The sequence below is a fragment of the Phoxinus phoxinus genome (assembly GCF_949152265.1).
Source record: "Phoxinus phoxinus genome assembly, chromosome: 15".
Classification (NCBI taxonomy): Eukaryota; Metazoa; Chordata; class Actinopteri; order Cypriniformes; family Leuciscidae; genus Phoxinus; species Phoxinus phoxinus.
In genome coordinates, this window is record NC_136890.1 from 18,056,330 (window position 1) to 18,073,295 (window position 16,966).

Consider the following 16,966-nt stretch of genomic DNA (forward strand, 5'->3'; position numbering starts at 1 on the left):
CAGATTCAGCAAAGCGTCATAAGAGACGGCGTTAAATTACCTCATGTTTCAAAGCACATAACATTACAATAATGAACGTAAATAACATACAGAGGTCTTACCACTAATGGTGGGCAGATCGAGGCTTCGGGGGTGGAACACTGCTGAGACAGTTCCAGGGCTCGACAATAAGGTGAACGAAGCTCGGGACAGTTGACCACAAACTGTAGGGGTGTGCGCGATATCGTCTATGTCATCATTATTGTTGATTTAAAGCAGCACTAGGTTACTTTTCAACCTTAATAATATATTTCCAAGTCTCTTGTGATGGTACATCGACTTACAATAGGTTGAATGACACGTCTGCCATAGCCCGACGGGGTCTGTAGCGTTTTTAATCGTACTTTTAAACTTCGGGTTTCGGGTAGTAACCGGCGAACAAAGAGAACTACAAAATTCGACTGCTTTACGGCATATACGTCACTTCCACCATCACCCCCACTTCCTTAAAAATCGAAACTAGCGTTTGTTTGCCAAATGTTATAGTCATAGCCGAAGCAGACAGAAAAGCAAGAAAGCAAAGGTTTTGTCGGAGGAAAGCAACAAGAGGAAACGAGAAAGTGATCGCATTAAAGGCAGAACGAGGATCAACATTGGGCCAGCGTTTCCTCGCTGGCGTGAGCTGGAGGAGGAGGAGGGGTGCCCGATGTTTTCCAGGGATTATTCTTTTTTTTTGAGCGACAGTCCCAGAAAATTCCTATTCTTTCCCGGGACACGAATTGTCCCGTTTTTTTTGTGAAAATATACTTCTAAAGTAGAATTTCCTGGTTTAAAATTAAACCGTTTCCGTCTACCGCTACTGTGTTTTCTTCATAGTTGTGTACAGTACATCCAATCCTGTGTCCGTAAACGGGTAAAAACCATGGTAAAAACGGGTAAAACAGTGGATTGGCCAATGCCAGGCGTTTACTTTTATTTGATTAGAAGCTCAACTTATCGCCTAGCAACTGCCTGTGCTGTCGGTCGGTCGCGCGCGCGCATCAACACACATCCAAGATGATACAGTGTGAGTTTAGTTGCTAGCTAGCTTTTTAAAAACTGTCTATTTACATCTATTGTGTGAAATGGGGAGAGAGACGGACGAGGAGGATAACCACTGTCTATGAGGATAACACAACAAAGTCGGATGAGCCACCAGTGTCAAAGAAAATACTATTTACAACCTACAACTCAGACCCCAAAAAATAATAATAATCTGAATGTCCCGGTTTTTCACAAATCAAAGGTGGCAACCCTATGCTCGACCGATGCGGACTTTCAAATATCAAATGAAAGCCTATGTCTAAACGGCGTGTACAAGTTTGATAGGGGCTACATTCTTGCAAGTAAATATATAAGATGTACAAAATAATATTTTAGGATACCTAACATGTCTGTGATATTTGTTTATTTGTAAACAAATAAACAAGCTATAATGCAAATCGATTTGTAAAATTTGCAGATTCATCTATAGGTAGCTTGATATTATAATATTGACGATATATGGTTATTATCTACCACTCAAACATTGCATTGAAGTATCATATAGATTCAGTAAAACGGTAACGAATAGACTAGGCTACTATAATGACGCTGGCTTGTAAACGTGAGCATCGCGATCATTTGTCGTTTGAAAAAAAAAAAACCCATGAAATTATATTCATATCATGACATGCTGAAATATATGCCACTGTACCTGGATGGAGACATTTCACACGCGACGCAAGCAGAACACCTGCATGTGAACTCCTACAGTGTTCAGGGCTATCATGGTTGTCAACAAATGCACGTGCATGTATGACAGAGTTTACGACAGTAGTAGAGGACAATACTGTCTCCCAACTGTAGGGGGACCCCGAGAGCAAAAAAAAGAAAAGTAACCTAGTGCTGCTTTAACTATCAGACTCAGACATCATCGAGTATGTCCTTCGGTCACTTTGCAAAAACACGCCCATTGAGTGCACGCATAGATTAGACTAGCGTGTGCATTTAGAACACATGCTTTCTGCGTGATTTCGAATTTTTAATGCCCTCAGATAGATTTAAGATAAGACAAAAATGTATTTTATGTTTCATTTTATTTAATATAGTTAACAAATATTACACGAAGAGCTTCGTTTTTCTTCAAATATCAGCATGATGTGATATACACATGTGACATTGTTTTTATATAACGTGTAAGTTTAATAAACAAGTGAATATTAAGTGACTTAGACATCAAATAGCCTGTTTCGCTCTACTCCGCCAACGTAAGTAACGTTAACGTTAGGTCCAAAAGTCCACAGCACTGGTTTGCGTCTCCAGACGGTGTATCTTACTGAATGAATCAGCTTTTTTAACGAATCAGCTGAATCAATAATTCAATTGACTCACTCAATAATAGGCTTGTTCGAATTGAACGGTGTGGTGAAGAGATGGCATTGAAATTTCGAAACAGTTTAGAGGTAACGTTAATGAAGCCTCGTTTACTGAAATCATGTGACTCCGGAAGTTTGATACACGCTCCGAACCATTGATTCGGAACAAAATATTCGTAAAGGTTTCGAAGCTTCATGAAGCATGTTTTGAAATTGCCATGGCGAACGTTAACGTTACCACCTGATAGCTGCAGAAGTTCTGTGTTGATAGTGTTGACATAGAAACGCATACATCTGAGACCGTGAGACATAAACAGCTTCGGGTTGCCATCGCGGTTATGACATGACGTGAATTCAGCATAAAATCGTTGTTTTGGTTCATGAGGAACCGTAAAAGGTTATTGATGTTTGTTTGTTTGTGGCGCTCGGTGACTGTCTGAACATTCTTCATATCCTTAGGGAACGCGCTGATGACGTGTGATGCCTGCGCGAGCAGGGTGCACTGAGGGGAAAATACCATAGGGAAATACACATCCTGACAAGCAGGTAAGATATCATATCATTGCATTTGGACCGAATACAATGATTGGACGAACGTTTGTTGGTCCTGAGATTTCCACAGACGTGCATGTTTTAATATTTAGATCCCTTCTATTATTTATTGCTATCAGGATGTGAAAAAAAAAGTTTCAACCAGAATTGTTTTTAAAAGTATGAAAACAAATCCCCTACCTTTAATTGAAAATAAATGTTATTGACAAGTTTTTGGTATAGGGTATAAAGCACTCAGCAGTCTATCATGACTCCTCACTGAGCTGTAGGCTAAGTTACATTTATTCCAAAGTACATGTAACGTTAGTGGCACATTCACATGTAGTGATACACTCATATCTATTTTATGAGTGAAAAAAATCCCTATCTTGGGATTTATGTAGTGTGGTGCAAAGCAGACATGGGCTTCAGAGATCTATGTCACAGTTCAGGGCGTTCAACAGGCAGAAAGAAAACCGCTTATTTTAGCGTATTCCTGCTCTGCGTCAGCGTGCTAGCCTATTAGTGGAACGGCTGAGCAGCCTGCAGACACATGTGGGTGAGACACATGGCAAAACCCAACTATTTAGTCTGAAGATTCCTTTCCTGTTTTCATACACATTGAGTTTAAATACAGGTTTATCCAAGCGGTTAGGGAGAAAACAGAGCTGCCACTGTGTGCCTGAGAGGATGCATTTTTTATTTATTTTTTATTTGACTGTATGTTCCCAGAGAGTTAAAATGAGCAGGTTATCTGTTTTGTAAAACAAGAGGCAAATATTATGATTGAAAAAGTAAGTTCAAAATGTCAACTCAAGGCTGATTTCACAAGACTAATCGGCAGGTTAGATGTTAAGCAACATCTGCCAGTCTTTAAATTACAAAGAAAAGTAAAAAACCTGCCATGTCAGACAAATACAACAACATGCTTGCTTATTTAATTTTGGTCTGGCCTTGATCCAGAACCTTCTTCTGTATTTCACATGGAGCTGCCTGTGGTCACGACTGAGGGCAGGGATTGTTTGGAAGCAAAAAATCCTGTAGGGAAAATTCCTCACTCCCCCGTGATTGAACCAACATGCACATGAAAACATAATGCTTATATCCATATTCATGCAGTAGGTTTCATAATAATGGGTTTAGTTAAAAAAAGAAAAAAAAAGAAATTGGTTGTTTTATTTAGCAAGGATGCATTAAATTGATCAAAAGTGACAATTATATGTAGACTTATATTGCTACAAAAATATTGTTTAAAATAAATGCTGTTCTTTTGAACTTTAAAAACAAATAATCCTAATATATATACCTAATATTTATGTTGAAATAAAAATATTTCAACTAAAATTTAATAATATTTCACACAGAAACACACACACACACACACACACACACACACACACACACACACACTCACAACATAAATATTGTTACTGTTTTCAACTTTGATAATAATAGGACATGTTTCTTCAATGTTTTAATAATAATAAGAAGGAGAAATATTAATGGTTTCAGCATTAGAATGATTTCTGAATGATCTTGTGACACTGATGACTGACGTAATGATGCTGAAAATTCAGCTTTGCCATCACAGGAATAAATTACATTTACAGTTGTTTAAAATTTTAATGATATTTCACAATATTACTGTTTTTACAGTATTTTTTATCAAATAAATGCAACCTCGATGAGCATAAGAGACTTTAAACAACAACAACAATTGTATAAACCCATTTGAACAGTGGTTGTCCTTCCTGATATTAAGCTCTGTTATATAGAACTTTCTATAGACTAGGCCTACTCATCTTGAATCATTCTAGCAGCAGAAATGCTGTCCTTAGCTTTAGGATCATCAAATATCTGCACTCAAATATCCACGACAGAGCTATTCATTGTAAGTCATATTTTAATGAAGATGCATCACCATGATCTTGTCACAACTGAAATTCAGTTTGAAAAGAAACAATAGCTAATATTAACAACTGTAATGAAGATAAATGCCTCCTTAAGAAGTGCTGCGTCAGCCTGATCTCATGAAAATGCGTCTCTAGACTAGCACGCATTGTTTATCGTGCAATTTATACGCGAAAAGGAGTTTTTACGTGCATATGATTTGCAGTTTTCGCGTGCATACGCACTTTATTGCGTGTAATACACGCGCACCCCACACCACTAATCCTAACCAAACGTGTAATACACACGCACCCCACACCACTAATCCTAACCAAATGTATAATACACACACACCCCACACCACTATTAAACCTACCCTAAACCTACCCATGCATATCCTATGCACGTAAAAACTAATTTTCACGTATAAATTGCACGATAAACACAATGCGTGCTATAGAGGTGGGTCACTGACATGGAAATAATCTCCATAACATTATATGTTGACAGACCTTAAAGGAACACTCCGACTTTTTGGGACTTTAGCCTATTCAACTTATCCCCCAGAGTTAGATAAGTCCATACATACCTTTTTCATCTCCGTGCGTGCTATAAGTCTGTTTGACGCACCCACCGCTAGCCTAGCTTAGCACAAAGACTGGATGTGAATGGTTGCAGCTAGCATACTAATCCAAATAAGTGACAAAATAACGCAGACATTTTCCTATTTACATGTTGTGATTTGTATAGTCACAGAGTGTACAAAAAACAAAGTCACATGAGACACAGACATATTTTAACCGTATAAATACTGGGAACTATATTCTCTGAAGGTGGAAGCACCTGCTACTTGGGCGCAGCACCTGAGACGCGCTCTGAACGAACTCTCTGCTCCTCACCACGGCGCGTCTCAGGTGCTGCGGTTATCACTCCGCCCAAGTAGCAGTGCTTCGCCTTCTGAGAATATAGTTCCCAGTATTTATACGGTTAAAATATGTCTGTGTCTCATGTGACTTTGTTTTTTGTACACTCTGTGACTATACAAATCACAACATGTAAATAGGAAAATGTCTGCGTTATTTTGTCACTTATTTGGATTAGTATGCTAGCTGCAACCATTCACATCCAGTCTTTGTGCTAAGCTAGGCTAGCGGTGGGTGCGTCAAACAGACTTATAGCACGCACGGAGATGAAAAAGGTATGTATGGACTTATCTAACTCTGGGGGATAAGTTGAATAGGCTAAAGTCCAAAAAAGTCGGAGTGTTCCTTTAAATCCAGGCCCTCCCCGGCCTTCCCAAATGGAGTTCAAAGTTTGATCCAAAAATATCTGCCTCTTTTCTTTTTTGCGCTGAGAAAGCATTTTCCATATCATATATACCATCCATCACTTTCAAACGGTAAATAATTACACGAAAGTAAGATGTCAGCAGTCCAGTGTCCATCGTAGCATTTCGGTCCTGGCAGAGTTGCTGACGGTCATAGATGTGTGTTTGTGATACATGGGGAAAAAACGGATGTTCATTAGTCACAGATAACGGAAAAAGACATGTTCATAAATATCGTGAACTAATAAATGATTAGAGATAGATGCGTATAAAGTAGGCCTATCCTGTTCTGAGTTTAAAGCTGTTTTCCATTATTTAAGCAATTTGTCAAAATAAATGACGGCCTGTTATGTGTAAAATATACAATGACAATATAATTTTACATAATTATTATTTTTTTAAGTTTATTCTAAAGTTATTTTATGGCCTTCAAAATGCTTCTAAAACAAATCAAATCTGGTAACACTTTATTTTGATGGTCCCTCAACAGACATTCTTGTAACTTTGCAACTACATGTCAACTTATTCTACTAATACTCTAATGAGAGTTAGTCAGTGGTGGGCCGTCAGGGCCAGCAAGGCCTTCTCTGCTGGCCTAAACACTGTGAGAATCACTGACTTGCACTTTAATATATTTTTTTTATGAATGAGTATTAAATTATTCCCAATAGTCCGTTCTCATAATTTCATAGCTTTTCTCTTGGTTGCGCTGCTTCCAGTAGTGTATATTTATTTTAGTGCTTTTATCCAATCATATTTCAGTCATCATGTGTTGCCAGGGTCAAATATATCTGCCTCGAGGCCTTCAGAATCGATAGTGCGGGCGCCTGTAGCTTAAATGAATGGCAACGAAACTGTTGCTTTAACCAATCAGATAATCGGTGATTTTTAATCAGCCAATCAGATATCGAGTTGATTGCACCGGGGCCATCTAGCAGGCATACAATAACGTAAGCATTTTCACGCCCTTTGATTGGATGGTCAGAGCGTGTACTATTATTACTGGTAGTCAGAGATAGCTAACCGCATCTGTTGCGAACTGTGTAAACTAAAATACCTGTAGATTTAATAGTTTTTAAACCCACAAATTAATGTTTATTTCCTTCCTCGACCACCAGCAGGTTCAAACCTACCGGAATAAAGCCCTTATCCAGCTTACGCGGAGTCTCGGAACTCTATCGATCTGTCCGGGTAAAAACAGAACTGACTGCAATGTAAAGTTATGCCAGGACTGATTTTGAAGGCAAAAGTCCCGCTGATCTCATTGATATCGTTCAAAAATCTGTGTGAGAGCTTGTGTCGGCTGTAACGTTACACATCGTCATGTTTTGCGGTGTTTTCCCTGTTTAACGTTACTGCTTCTATCGAGCAGACACTAAGCACTAAAGCGAATTCAAACTTATGACAGAAATACGACGGGACAGACTCGACTTTCGGCACATTAGCCTCGATGGCGATAGAAAAGGTTGCTGGGACTGAAAAGCACAGACAACCTGTACAACCAAGTAATTCAAGTCTTTTTGAGGAAAGAAATTAGGATGGATTTTGTGTAAAAAAAAAAAAATCAGTTTTGGAGAGTATAATGCATTTTTTTCCCCCTGTTTTTGTCCGTGCTGAATATGATTTTCTTCCTAATTTTTCTTGTAAATTTATGATTGAAACAACTTATTTTTTTCAAACATTAATACTATAGCCATTGAAGGATAAGACAGAGATGAGGATCCGTTTCTGAATTTATAATCGGAACGCAAGAACCACTGTACACAAAAGCCGAACTCACTCGCTCGTTTCTCTCTGCCCGGCCTTTCGCGAACTCACCGCATTAACCCTATAATTGTCGGTGCAAAATAAAAACAGGAATTTCACAACAATTATAGAGAGTATGTGCGTGCGCTGCTACACTATTAAAAGTTATTAATTCAGGGTGGACATCACTGAAGGCCTAGGTGTGAAATGCACGGCCCGCCACTGGAGTTAGTTGACATGTAGTTGCGAAGTTACTTATCAGTAGAATATAATTAGTGGACCATCGAAATGAAGAGTTAGCCTATTATTTTGTAACTTTATATTAAGAGAAGTCTGTAAATGAGCTCTTGTTAAACAAACTTATGTAATATTTTTTTCACAGACGGTTGCTTTAATATTATACACAATTATGTGGCCGTGTTTCATATAGAGAAAACGCATATAAGAACATGTGTTTACATGAAGGCATACATGACGAAATATTACGTATAATTGGTTATTTGGTGCAAACCTCTGGCTAAACATTAAAAGTCTTTGGCTTTCACAGAACTCACAGTCTCATGATCCTCTGGAGGTGTGGTTCTCTTCACTCTCCCCTCCTTCTCTGGTAATTATATATAACAGGCCAGACTGAGCTACAGTTAGTTGAGTCGTGGAGTTAAAGGCTAAGAAAGGTTTCAGGGTCATATGAACTGAGCGTTCATTTATCAATCAATTTATTGATAACACAGCCGATCAAGCAGAAGTCATTCAACTCATTTGGTGAGTACCCTGTTTAGTTCCTTTTAGGTTACATCTGAGAGTATTTGTTAAGGGTTGAAAATTTCAACAGTGTATTTGAACTCCAGGGCAAAGCTGATATGATTTTAGTCATTTTGGTTAGTAATTGAATACATGTCCTTAACAGTAACTCACAATAGCATGATAAACTGCACAATGTCATGAGACTCTTACATCAATTGTCTTTTCACAGCTATCTGTATTTAATATCACCCAGACTTGACACTTGACACAAAATTAAGTAATTAAATTAACTAATTCTGTGATTCTTGTGCATGTATTCTTGTGTGGTCAGGGAACATCATGATGGTTTGGTGGTCGTCTGTACAAAGTCAAATCAAACACCTGTTCTCATAGAATAAGTAATTCAACAAGTCATTCATCTACTAAGAAGCATGTGCTTAAGTCTTCATAAAGTGTTCTGAGTCTCTCTAAATCCTCTGATGTCCGAAGGCACTTACAGTCTTTTTTACATCACAGCTTGCCATCAAAAAGTTACAAGTTGCCATCAAAATATCAAAAGTATTTCCAGGCTCAAAATCAAATAGCATGCTTAATGAAGCATTATTAAGCCTCTTTTTTTCCTAATGAATATGGCACTTTGTTTTGAAAATTCCTTACTTGACTACTTACACTGGCACAGTAGATCTTAATGTCCCTCAAAGTTGTTGTGTTTTTTAGATATAAAAACAGCATTATTGTGTGGTGGATAAATAATATGCTATGCTAACAGATAAAAAAAAAAGAGTAAAAAAAATTGCTAATAAATAATGAAATGCATTAAAATCCCCATTCCTTTGTCACCCCAGCCACGTGGGTCTTTGTTGGTTAACCAACCCAGCCACGTGATAAAGGTAGAACTACTACATAAAATAGAAAGATATTGCTGCAAATGTGAATGTAAATCGTATCGGTAGCATATGCTTTGCATTGCTTTTAAAGTAAACAAACATAATAATTACAGTCTGAGCTAAAAAATGGCATTATTTTATAGACCATATGGCCAAAGTTTCATTGTATGAAACTTCATTTCATTGTTTCATTCAAAAATATCTAAATCAAGGCATAAAAAACAGTGTGGTTTACTTTAATTGTGTGTTTCTGTTTTGTGCTTTTTAATAGTCAGGTCTTAAAATCTCTAAATCATCCAAAATGCTCTTTCTTTTCCAGAATGTACTGTCGATCACTTCTAAGATCTAGTCCACAATGGATGTCTCTGTCTGTGTAGCCACTCAAAGCCAATGCAAAGCCCTGACTGATATTATATGTAGCTAACACATGCTTTTTACTTCCTGCTACTTTTTATTTGTGGAGGTAGACCGGGTGTAGACAGATTTTTAGCTTGTCTCCTTTATTGTTTTGGATATTTATTTATTTATTAAGAAGAAATACCTCAATAATCTGCCCCAGCTTAATTCACAATAGGCCAATAGTGCAGTTACTCTCCTGCAATGGAATCCACTACACTAGCATCCCTTGCAACTGTGACCATGCTAACGGCGGCCACACAGACAGACATGTCTAATTTTCTCTGGCTGCTGGTGCTGGGCTTCGTCATCGCTTTTATCCTGGCGTTCTCTGTGGGCGCCAACGATGTGGCCAACTCCTTCGGTACAGCAGTGGGTTCTGGGGTCGTGACCCTGCGCCAGGCCTGCGTCCTAGCCACCATCTTTGAGACAGTGGGCGCCATCCTTTTGGGGGCCAAGGTCAGTGAGACCATCCGTTCGGGTATCATCGATGTTCACATGTACAACGGCTCAGAGGCTGTGCTGATGGCTGGCTCCATCAGCGCCATGTTTGGTGAGTATGTACTTGATTTTAGGATAGTTCACCAAAAATTTTCTCACCCTCATGTCATTCTGAACCTGTATGACTTTAGTTCTGTTGTGGAATGTAAAAGAAGATATTTGTGAACCAAATGAAAGTCAATGGGGTCCAATGTGGTTTTGGACCCCATTGACTTCCATTGCTCTTTCTTTCACTCAAAGCCAATACATATTTTAAAGGAGAACTCCGGTCAATTTTAACATTGAGCTCAATTTTTAGTAAATTTGGAGTGCTGTCAATACAGAGAACAACGACAAAAATCGGTGTTGCCTACACCGTGTTATCCTATTTTTAAAATTTGCACCCTATTGACTTGAATGGGGCAAGTTTTAAACCTGCTTTTATCCTCTTAACATCTTTGATGTGTCATTACAAGTGCCCAGCCATGTGAGTGATTCCTTCAGAGTGAACACGAGTGAATCTGACTGCAGTAGATGTGAAAGATATGAATAAAAATGATGTTAATTCAGCCAGCGCAAATACCTGTATTTAGTTCCTGTTTTCGGTGGAAGTCCAAAGTAGTCGATTGTCGAGTTCACGCGCGTGATCATAGTAACTAAACCTATGCGCGTGAACTCGACAATCGACTACTTTGGACTTCGACCGAAAACAGGAACTAAATACAGGTCTGTGCGCTGGCTGATATAACATCATTTTTATTCATATCTTTCACATCTACTGCAGTCAGATACACTCGTGTTCACTCTGAAGGAATCACTCAACATGGCTGGGCACTTGTAATGACACATCAAGGATGATAAGACTAAGAACTGGTTAAGTTTAAAACTTGCCCCATTCAAGTCAATAGGGTGTAAATTTTAAAAATAGGATAACACAGTGTAGGCAACACCGTTTTTTGTCGTTGTTCTCTGTATTGACAGCACTCCAAATTTACTAAAAATTGAGCTCAATGTTAAAATTGACCGGAGTTCTCCTTTAACACCCTCAAAAATGAATCCAGTAAATTGCGAGCATATCACCCAGGTGGAAGTTTCTCATATTGCCATGACTTGTGTTGGTCACGTCACACGCTTACAGTATGTTTGTTTTTTGCACTATTACAGGATCTGCTGTTTGGCAGCTCGTAGCTTCGTTCTTGAAACTCCCCATCTCTGGAACACACTGCATTGTGGGCGCTACAATAGGCTTTTCCATGGTTGCTAGGGGTCATCAGGGGGTTAAATGGCTCGAACTGCTTCGCATTGGTATGTGAAATTTAGTATTTTTGAGATTTTGCATAAACATGCTTAGTCAGATTACATGTTTTTTCCTAAATAATGAGTATTTTTTTCCCATGTGACCCCAGAAATAGTAAGCGATAAGACCACCCCAACATGATTTAATGCAGATTTCTTAGTTTTATTGTTCTTTTCACATGACCCAAATAAGAGCTATTTATGTAACAGAACATTTTGGACTATACAGACAGGAAACGTGGTCACATGCTTACCCCTGGTGACTTACTGGGTGTTTGTTGATACTCGGCATGCAGCCCTGAGAAATCTTGGGCCATACAATTTTTAGATAACAGAGAATAGCATCAATGTTTGGATGTGGAATTATGCATATTTGTAAAGCATTGATATACTGTATGTGTTCCAGTTGCCTCTTGGTTTCTTTCACCTCTTCTCTCCGGCATAATGTCTGCTATTCTCTTCTACTTTGTCCGCAAGTTCATCTTGAGTAAGGTAAAAAGCAAATCTGAGCTCACCTGTTACATAATGTGCCAGTGTCTGTTTTGGTATTTTACGTAATCTCTTGTTGTTGTTGTCAATAAAGAAAGAACATACTTTTTTACCACGTGCTAAACAGCTATATATCCATGTGCTCTAGGAGGATCCAGTGCCCAATGGTTTAAGAGCATTGCCAGTTTTCTATGCTGTTACAATGGGAATCAATCTGTTCTCCATCATGTATACCGGAGCACCAAGTAAGCTTTTTTACTGCTCTAAATAATTTTTTTAAAATTTTTATATTGGATTTTTTTTTATTCATTGATTGAAATGTCTCCAAATGTCACTAAAAGGAGTTATGTCAGATTTAGCCTTTTGAGGAACATTTTGTTCCCAAATTGTCACGAAGAATGTACTTTGAGATGATATATGATTTGACCACACATACAACATGCTGAGGTCATGATCACATGTATGCATACAGTACCCCTCCCTCATCTAATTTACTTAATTTACTTTCACATTCACGCATACAGAGGCTGGTGGGTTAAACACAGTATACTATATTGCTAATGAATATATGTGCTATGTGAAAATGTGTAGCTGTTTGTCAAGTTTGTCGATGGAATAATGAAATATAATTTTGGCCCAAGTTCAACAATCTGTACTATTAGGCAAACGTCAGGGGGATCATGATGTACTGAAAATAAAAAGGCAGCTGTGAACCAACTGTTGTCCTAAAGTCTGTGTACTAATCAGCGGGCCACAGGGCCGCCCTCTTCCTGGTTATCTACTGAGCCATGCACATGACCCTGTTTGATACTGGTTCTCCTCATTCAGAGGAACTGAAAAATAACGTAGCCGTAAGTTATAATGATAAAAAAGACACTTTCACTGGAATGTCCCCTATTTCAACCTGATTTGAGACAGAAATTGTATAACCATTTGCTTATCTCACTGTAGTGTTTTGTCAACACGCACAACAAACTTACAGTAATTCTGAAGGATAAACGTGCTATGTTATTTAGAAAATAAGAAAGATGTCCTTCTTTCCCCTCTGCACAATTTTTTTTTTTTTTTCCATTTTAAAAGATTATTTGTATTTCAGGTTGACTTATTCACACAGTTTTGCTATTAATAAGAATGTGAAATTATGCTAATGCTAATTTGCTAATTTAAAGAATCCCAAGGTCTTTTCAAGAGGAATGTGAGACTTGGTGTTCTTGATGATTTTCAATATGAAAGTGTAGAACATGTTGCACTGTTTAACGCAAAAACATGTTAGGTTTTCATCTCTTTCTTTTCTTTATTCTGCAGTGTTGGGATTCGATAGGGTACCATGGTGGGGCACTCTGCTGATCTCACTGGGCTGTGCCCTGCTTACTGCTCTGGTGGTCTGGTTCATTGTGTGTCCACGGTTAAAGAAGAAGATCAAAAGTGAATATTTATATTATCATATCTGTCATTTTATGACCATTGTCAGTATTCATTTTAAATAGGCTACTTAAAGTATAAAATTCTTATAAGGTTTTTGCAATGTTGTTGAAACATTCAAAAGTTCTTAAAGTTTTTTTTTTAAGAAATAAAAATGTTTATTCAGCAAGTATGCATTAAATTGATCAAAGGTAACAGTAAAATAGAATAAGCACATATAAAATATATTTAAAAGGAATGCTGTTCTTTTAAACTTTCCGTTTATCATTTTTAAAATTGACAAAAATTATAATTGTTTAATAAATGGCTTCTGAAAAATCAACTTTGCCATCACATAAATAAATAGCAATTTAAGATATATTAAAATAGAAAACGTATTTTAAATTGTAAGAATATTCCACAATATTACTGTTTTTACTGTTGTTTTCTGCAAATAAATACAGCCTTGGTGCACATTCTTTCAAAAACTATCCTTCAACTTTTGAACGGTATATCACAATTGCAACTTTATTTCTTGCAATTGTAACTTGTGATGTCTCACAGTGTGACTTTATTTCTCATGATGAAATTAAATATCTTTTTATATGTTTCTAATAAACTGACTCATTGACTTTTGCATGCTTTTGGATCCTTCCTCTTAATATAATTATTTCTGTGATTGTTTTCACCTTTTCAGGTCAGAATATTGCCGACACTAGTGGGACACAACTGATTGAGAAGAAGCCATCCTCAAATGGCCTTGTGGACCATCCCGCCCCACCTCAAAGCTACTCTCCTGTTCCACAGACACCCCCTGCTGACAGCAACAAAGTGGCCTTTGACATCGGAGGATCAGCGGAAACCGACTTGGACAACAAAGATTTTGACACCAAAGATTTGGACTGCACTCATGGTCAGCCTCTTGAAATGATAAATGCACTAAATTAATTGTAATTAAGGTTGTGTTTTGATGAACTGATTAACTTTTGACTATATTACTCATTCTTTATTCTACAATTTTCGGTCATCCATTCTAGCTTTTAATGGCAGTGCTGGAATTGCTGTCCCGGACTTGAACGGAAGCCAGTTTCACACCGTACACAAAGATTCTGGAATCTACAAGGATCTACTCCACAAACTTCACCTGGCCAAGGTGGGCGAATGTATGGGAGAGCTCGGAGAAAAACCTATCCGCCGCAACAACAGTTATACTTCTTACACCATGGCCATCTATGGAATACACGGGTCATTGAAGGAGGGCGAGGGAAGCCGGACTGGACTGGATGGAGAGAAAAGGCGCTCGCGGTATGACAGCTATAACAGTTACTGTACTGCAGTGGCTGATGGAGAAGTTCCTGCAGATGAAGTTGTGGCAGTGGAGCTGGGAGACGAGACCGTCAGAAGTGACTCGCTGGAAGAGGAAATCGATGAGCTAGAAATTGACAGGCCGGAGGTGTCCACGCTCTTCCAGTTCCTGCAGATTCTCACCGCTTGCTTCGGATCGTTTGCTCATGGAGGAAATGATGTTAGGTATGAGAGACATAATAAACCTTTTTTCATATTTTGTCCAACATAAGACAAAATTAACCATCTTAATGTGAATTCAGGTATCGCAACATTAAAATGTACAGTATAAAACTGGATATTCATTTTGGGATTTGTTAAGTTTACATTGAATTATTGGTGTTTTTAAAAACTAACTTTAAATGAGCATTAGATGCTGGCAAAGTAATCTAAATGTATAAATAGAAGAAATGAACTGCACAAATAAATATCCAATATCAGTACAACCTGAAAAACACAGTTTACACAAAAATATTAGGCAGCACAGCTATTTTCTGCATTGATAATAATTAGAAAGGTTTCACGAAATCAGCATATTAGAATAATTTCTGAAGGATCATGTGATACTGAAGAATGGAGTAATGCTGCTGAAAATGTATGCATCACAAGAAAAAATATATTTAAGATAAAAAACAGCTATTTTAACAATGTTATTCATTTTTACTGTATTTTTTATCTAAATAAATGCAGCATTGATGAGCATACGAGACCTTCAAAAGCATTTTTTAAAATGTACCGACCCTAATGTATTTAATGCATTTCTATCCTGGCTTCTCACATAGTTTTATAATGAGCTCAGTGTTAATGGTGACATAACCCATCATTCCTCTCCTACAGTAACGCGATTGGCCCCCTCGTTGCTCTCTGGTTGATTTATGACACCGCTTCTGTAGCACCCAGTGCTCCTACACCAGTTTGGTTGCTCCTGTATGGTGGAGTGGGTATCTGTGCAGGACTCTGGATTTGGGGTCGGAGGGTCATACAAACCATGGGCAAAGACCTGACTCCCATCACACCCTCCAGGTAACAAGCTTTATTCCTCCACTGAGAAGAAACTGATGATAAGAGTGCTTATTTGTGGGATCAGACTTTATAGTTCTTTATCACTGTGGTTCTCATGGGGCTTAAGAGCCGATTCCCGCTTACTTATCTCTATTGACTTTGCAGTGCAAACAAACAGTTTACACTCCTTCCCTCGTGGAAATTCCCCCGTGCAACACAGCAAAGAAAATTTGTCTTGTCTTTAGTATTATGACATTTTGACAATGCCGCAGTACTTTTTCCCATTCAAACAGTTCTGTGCTGTGTGTGAAGATGCTTATAGTGCTTATTATAATCATCATGTCTGTCTCGCAGTGGGTTTAGCATTGAGCTCGCCTCTGCTGTAACTGTGGTTGTCGCTTCCAACATTGGACTCCCAGTCAGCACTACTCATTGCAAGGTAAGTTGCTTAGATTAAATCCCTACAGTTGTAATTTATAGTATTAAACGTCCAATTTTATTATCTTCTTTGTTTGTGTGTGCATGGGCAGGTTGGATCAGTGGTGTCCGTTGGCTGGCTCCGCTCCAAGAAGGCCGTTGATTGGCATCTGTTCCGGAATATCTTTATCGCTTGGTTTGTGACCGTGCCAATTTCTGGTGTCATCAGTGCTGCTATTATGGCACTCTTCTATTACGTTATACTGCCTTTGGCCTAATGTGTTACGTTAAACCATTTACTCCATGTAAATACTTCAACTCTTGAGGAAAAAAAAACGTTGTCCCATCATATGTACTGTACATAGTAAATCAATGATTGTGGATGTTTGCACATCACACTCTTACTCTGTGATTTTAGTTTTTTAGCTGTAAAAAGTGTGAGATATGTAGTATGAAAATGTTTATATGCATTTTTTGGAAAATGACAATTTATACTCTAAGCTGTAAGGCAATTGTTTATTTATAAATATATAAACTTGCATGACATTTGAAATAAATCATATTCCTGCTGACATGTGCATGCTAATTTCCACCTGTAAATAAACTACAGTTTTTACATAAATCATGCTGTCCTGTCATCC

The 16,966-nt window shown here is 38.0% G+C and overlaps 1 protein-coding gene across 5 annotated transcripts; it reads left to right on the top strand.

Moving 5' to 3' along the window:
• The first annotated feature begins 62 nt into the window (after positions 1-62).
• On the top strand, positions 63-16,897 carry slc20a1a (solute carrier family 20 member 1a). 5 transcript variants are annotated; one of them, XM_079636754.1, is made up of 12 exons: positions 63-172; positions 2,835-2,921; positions 9,820-10,449; positions 11,541-11,681; positions 12,079-12,164; positions 12,310-12,406; positions 13,467-13,586; positions 14,260-14,475; positions 14,600-15,092; positions 15,744-15,929; positions 16,263-16,347; positions 16,439-16,897. In XM_079636754.1, exons 3-12 carry the CDS (start codon positions 10,101-10,103, stop codon positions 16,601-16,603), a joined length of 1,938 nt encoding a protein of 645 aa, XP_079492880.1. In that variant the 5' UTR covers positions 63-172; positions 2,835-2,921; positions 9,820-10,100; the 3' UTR covers positions 16,604-16,897. The 5 variants fall into 5 exon arrangements, with proteins under 5 accessions (XP_079492880.1, XP_079492879.1, XP_079492878.1 ...); XM_079636753.1 differs by lacking the exon at positions 63-172 and adding an exon at positions 1,873-1,937; XM_079636752.1 differs by lacking the exon at positions 63-172 and adding an exon at positions 1,926-2,267.
• Positions 16,898-16,966: the final 69 nt, after the last annotated feature.

Coding starts and splice junctions, on each gene's coding strand:
- slc20a1a (XM_079636754.1), top strand. CDS start 10,101: ATGGAATCCACTACACTAGCATCCCTTGCAACTGTGACCATGCTAACG. Junction 15,093..15,743: donor CATGGAGGAAATGATGTTAG/GTATGAGAGACA, acceptor CCTCTCCTACAG/TAACGCGATTGGCCCCCTCG. Junction 15,930..16,262: donor ACTCCCATCACACCCTCCAG/GTAACAAGCTTT, acceptor TCTGTCTCGCAG/TGGGTTTAGCATTGAGCTCG.